Source organism: Eriocheir sinensis, unplaced genomic scaffold (assembly GCF_024679095.1).
Source record: "Eriocheir sinensis breed Jianghai 21 unplaced genomic scaffold, ASM2467909v1 Scaffold936, whole genome shotgun sequence".
NCBI classification, from domain to species: domain Eukaryota; kingdom Metazoa; phylum Arthropoda; class Malacostraca; order Decapoda; family Varunidae; genus Eriocheir; species Eriocheir sinensis.
Genome location: NW_026112315.1, coordinates 148,622 through 153,786, shown reverse-complemented (window position 1 = coordinate 153,786; position 5,165 = coordinate 148,622). Strand labels below are relative to the sequence as shown.

Genomic DNA, 5,165 nt, shown 5'->3' with positions numbered 1-5,165 from the left:
TCTAGCGCCGCTGCATTCATCATTAACAAACGAAAATACTAATGCATATTTCCAACTACAATACAGGTCAAATTGCAGAAACCTAAACAAACAACAATCTTTTGATGAGTGCCCGACACACACTGCCCCGTCCCCCCCTTTCCCCCTCCACCCAGGACCCTCCCCCACCCCCACCATCGCCGCCGCGCGCCGTGATGTTAGCCGCGGCCTAGCTCCCTGCCGGCGAGTGAAATGTTCGTATGAAATGTCTCTGTGTTTTCAATATGTGGAGATTTATCTGCATTCTGATGGTTAACGAGAGAGAGAGAGAGAGAGAGAGAGAGAGAGAGAGAGAGAGAGAGAGAGAGAGAGAGAGAGAGATTTTCCTACGAATTGCAAAGGGGAGGGAGATCGCTGAAGATAAAGTTTGTGTCAGTATTTAAAGTGGTAGGCTACACACTATAGGTCTGGCGGCGCTGAAGGTGTGTCCGACACGCGCTGACGGTCATACTAATTGTTGGGCCCTGCATCAGGTATACTCGTGGGAGGTCGCTGAAGGTAAACACGCGCATGGTTTATGTCAGTAATGTTTATAGTGGTAGACTACACGCTAGTCCTTGCGGCGCGCAGACTCGCTGGCGTAGAGGTTGTTGATCTCGTTGGCGTCGGCCTGCGTCATCTCGAGCTTGTCGTAGGCCTCCACCAGCACCACGTTGAGGTCGGTGGGCACGATGGTCTCCGCGACGCCCCAGTCGGCGGAGGCGTACGTACCGTAGTGCATGATGCTGTCGTGGTTGTAGTCCTCGCCCACGTACCGCCAGTAGGTGTCCTTGCAGAATTTGCCCTCTTTGCCTGTGATGGGAGAATGGAAGGGGTGAAGGTAGTGGTCACGCGCCTCGTGCCGCTGACCTCTGGCCGCAGCGAGCACTGCAAGGCCAGAGAGTTTTGACATGTGTTTGCGGTTCGTCAGAGTAGTGTAATGTCAACTGCTACGTACCTTCCTCGACGTTTTCGAGGTGGACGGTGACGTAGTCGTCATGGTCGTTGCGGGTGTGCTCGTGGTAGGAGTCGACGGCGAGCATCAGCTCGTGGATGACCGTGCCCACGTAGATGCAGATGTTGGCTTGCAAAGAGAGTGGCTGCCTGACACCCAGCATCCCCACGACTAACCAACACCTGCGGCACGATAGGGACACTCAGGCGGAACAGAGAGTTGAGGCGGGGGGAGCCTCGAGGGGCGGGCGGCTCAGTTATTAAGACCGCTTTCACACCCTACTGGTGGCCTGTTGGGAACAGCTGTTATAACAAAATGACATGCATGGTTCAGGCCCACTAGGCTCTGACTCACCAGACTACTGGTGGCCTGTTGGGGACAGCTGTTGTAACAAAATAAATAGTCACTGTAGAAGGCAATTCCCCAGTCACCATTATAACTGATATGGTCTAGAAGCTAGAAAAGTCAGAAAAATTCCCCTGGATCTGAGTGGGGATCGCACTCCTTAAGGATCAAGAGGGACAAGGAACTGTTGAAAACTTTAAATGATGATGATAAGGAAACAGAATTTAAAGAGGAAGTAGAGGAAGTGATACCATCAGGAAGATGTGTTGAAGGAGGGGCTCGGTTGATCAAACTAAGGTTAAAACCACAGGCAGAAATGGAGGACATACTGGCGAGAGCTTTTCAGCTGAAACAAAGCGAGAAAACAAAAACATGTAAAATAGACGGATTTAAATAAAGAAGAAATCCACAAGCTAAGAGACTTAAGAGAGGAAGGAATAAGGAGAGGTCTGCACAGGAAAAGGATTTCATTTGTTTTATTTTTGGATTACTGGACAACAAAACAAAGAAGAAGTACGAGAAATGTGTAAAATAGTAGAGAAATAAATGGATGGGGTGGAATTAATGCACATGAATATAGATGGGATATTACCGAGAAAACTAGAACAAGAAGACTAGCTCAGAGAAGAAAGAGCAGAGGTGGCATGCTTTGCCGAACTAAACCAACACAAGATACAGTGTGTAAAACCAAAGGTAATTATGCTGGAGGGAGGGAGGAGAGGAAGGGTCAGGGAGGAGGTGTTATGATTATGATGAAATCAGAGTTAAGAGTGATGCGGCAGAACAGGGAAAAGGTAATGCAGAAGTATTAAGTGTGCAGATATTAAATAAAAGTGGCGACAGTGGTGGCCTTCACCCCCAAGACAAACTGCTGGACAAATGAGGAGCATGAAGACATGCTGAAGGACACCATAGGGTATGGAGCTGATGGTAAGGTAAAGGAGCACAGCAATAATAGTGGGAGGTTTTAACTTTCGGGAAGTGAACTGGAAGACACTCCAGTGTGAAGGAAACAAAAATACTTGAGGAAATAGGTTCTGAAGGGGACATCAAATAGCACGATGCTCTAATGTGTGAGAAACAGTACAAGGATGAGGGGACACGGCCTGCCTTCAAGACGTGATCTCGCCCTTACAAAAGGAATGGATTTAGAAAGAGAAACATGACACATGCCTCCTAGGCAAGAGTGATACATGACCTCATAAAAGAAAAAGATCTTGATATTTTAGCAGTGACTGAAACGTGGCTGAATGGCTACGATACTGCCACGATTCATGAGATGACGCCAGGAACTCATACTTTTCTGCATGTTCCGAGAGAGACAAGAAGGTGGTGTTGGGATATTTCTCTCAAACTCTTTTAAGAAAATTCGGAAGAAGGCATGTGAGAGGTGGGATACTTTTGAGTTAGTGCAAGTCATCTGTGAAGTTGATAGCAGGAAATGTACCTTTATTGTGGTTTATCGACCATCAGATTGAAAAGTGGATGTGTTTATCGATGAGTTTCGTGTGTACCCGGAGTCTGTGGACAGGGTGAGTGCAAATGTGTTCATCTGTGGTGACTTTAATCTAATGATTGAAGATGCTGGAAGTTCTTCTGCCCTGGCCTTTATTGAGATGATGGTCTCTTTCAACTTCATCAACAAAGTGAACAAGGTGACCTCCATAGGGGGGCATGTGATAGACTTAGTTTTCAGTGACATAGATGGGCATCTTTTGCAAGAGTTTTTTTTTAATATTGATCCCCTAATATTACTAGGGGAAACGGGCCCTTGTCCGAAGACGCCCCATTAAGAGGGAAAAGATTGCTCCTTCCCTGCACGGGGGAGCACGCGCCTAGCCTAAAGGCGGCCCGTAGCAGGATGCCGACAGACCGACTCTATCGGCGATCGAAATCTAGCCGACCAAGTCGGTCTGTCGACGAGGACTGGCGTGTCTCTGTGCAAGAGGTGTGTGCTGATGAAACATGTTGTATATCCCCTGTGCATGAATTGGTAACCTTTGAGATTCTATATACAGAGGAAGCAGTGCAGAGAAAAAAAATCACGTCTAGACAGCGAAGAAATTTTCAATCAGAAATATTGATAAATTCTGTAATGCAGAAATTTTCCACAAAAAGTCGTGAAGTTTGTGAACATGGCTCAGCGGTATGTGGGAAATGTGCTGCCTGCTTGGTTAATTAAGCTATATAATGGCATTACTAGAGGTGAGTATAACAGCCTCTGCCCAGGAGGCAAGAAATAAAGAAAACCGGCTGGTGATAAAGCGGAAAAGAGAATATCGGAATAAGGTTGTGGAGGCAGGGCCTAACACCAATAAACTATATAAGGTGCTTGATTGTTTGACTGGAAACAGAAAAGTTAACAAGCTACCAGATGGGTTCTCGGACGATGTACTGGCAAGCATGTTTCTGGACTTTTTTGACTAAGAAAATTGAGAAAATTATCAGGAACTTTAAAGCGGACCCGCTCTGGAAACTCCAGTCCCTGAAATTAAGTTAACAAGCTTTCAACGAGTGGATGTGGCTGTGGTGAAGTCTATCGTACACAGGGTGAAACTGACGTACTGTGATAGCGATCCATTGCCGATAAGTGGCATCGTTGAGAGCGGAAACTTTAGTGATTACTTAAATATTATGACTGAGATAGTTAACATCAGTATTGAAAACAAGGTTTTTCTGGAGAGTGAGAAAGTGGCGATCGTGAAACCTACAGTCAAAGGTAAGTTGGATCCACAGTGTTTAAGTTCCTTCAGACCAGTACCCAACTTGATGTTTCTATCTAAGATTACTTGAAAATGTGCTCTTACATCAGCTGATGGAGCATCTGGAAGTGGTGCAGGCTTTACCGGATAATCAGTTTGCCTACAGGGACTTTACTCAACAGAAACTACTCTGTTCGGTGGTAAACAATTTACTTGTACTCATGGTGAAGGGAAGTGTGGTGTTCTGATTTTGTTAGACTTGAGTGCTGCGTTTGACACGGTGGAGCACAGTTTGTTGCTTCAGGATTGTAAAACATTGCAATAATTGTGGGTGGCGCGCTTGATTTCTGAGGAGCTGCCTTGAGGACAGAATATACTGTGTGCAAATAGGTGAATCATTCTCTGCTCATAAACTTCTGCAAAGAGGAGTGCCTCAGGGAAGTGTACTGGGTCCAATCTTATTCTGTGTGTACACTATTGGACTTTCACATTTGCTAAGAGAGCATGGAGTTGATTATAAACTATGCCGATGATACACAGTTTTATCTGTCGCTGAGTGACGTGGAAAACACTGAAGATAAGCTGAGCAGAATTATGGATGAACTCTAAGCAATTGAGGATGAATGAGGAAAAAACTGAATGCCTGATAGTGGGGAAAAACAAGGATCTCAGGAGGCTAGATATCTCCACTCTTCGGATTAATGATAACACTATGATTGTAAAAAGTCAGTCAAAGGCCTGGGTGTGATAACTGATTGTACTCTTTCATTCAAAGAACAAATCAAACAGATAGTGAGAACAACAGGCTACCATCTAAGAAATATTTAATCTGTCAAGAAATACTTGGATGAAGATGTTTGTATATAATCATCTATCTATCTATATCTCCGACGCCCTGCTCCCTCGCGGGAACTTCCCTCCAGGGGGTGGCCGCGGCAGAAGTGTCTCCATCTCTCCCTGTTCTGGCACTCCCTCTCAGCACACTCAATCCTGCTACTTCCAACTCTGTCGCTCCAATACTCACTCGCCCTATTGATCCACTTCACAGGTGGTCTTCCCCTGACACCCCCTCCCTCAGTCCTTCCCTCAAACATTCTCTTCACGAATTCATTTTCCTCCATTCTCATCACGTGTCCAAACCATCT

At 45.8% G+C, this 5,165-nt stretch overlaps 1 protein-coding gene across 1 annotated transcript; it reads right to left on the bottom strand.

Moving 5' to 3' along the window:
• Window positions 1–589: 589 nt before the first annotated feature.
• On the bottom strand, window positions 590–2,216 carry LOC126994958 (astacin-like). The gene is made up of 4 exons (XM_050854222.1): window positions 2,188–2,216; window positions 1,251–1,355; window positions 977–1,155; window positions 590–831 (listed from the first exon to the last, which is right to left on the bottom strand). Exons 1-4 carry the CDS (start codon window positions 2,214–2,216, stop codon window positions 590–592), a joined length of 555 nt encoding a protein of 184 aa, XP_050710179.1.
• Between the last annotated feature and the right edge of the window lie 2,949 nt (window positions 2,217–5,165).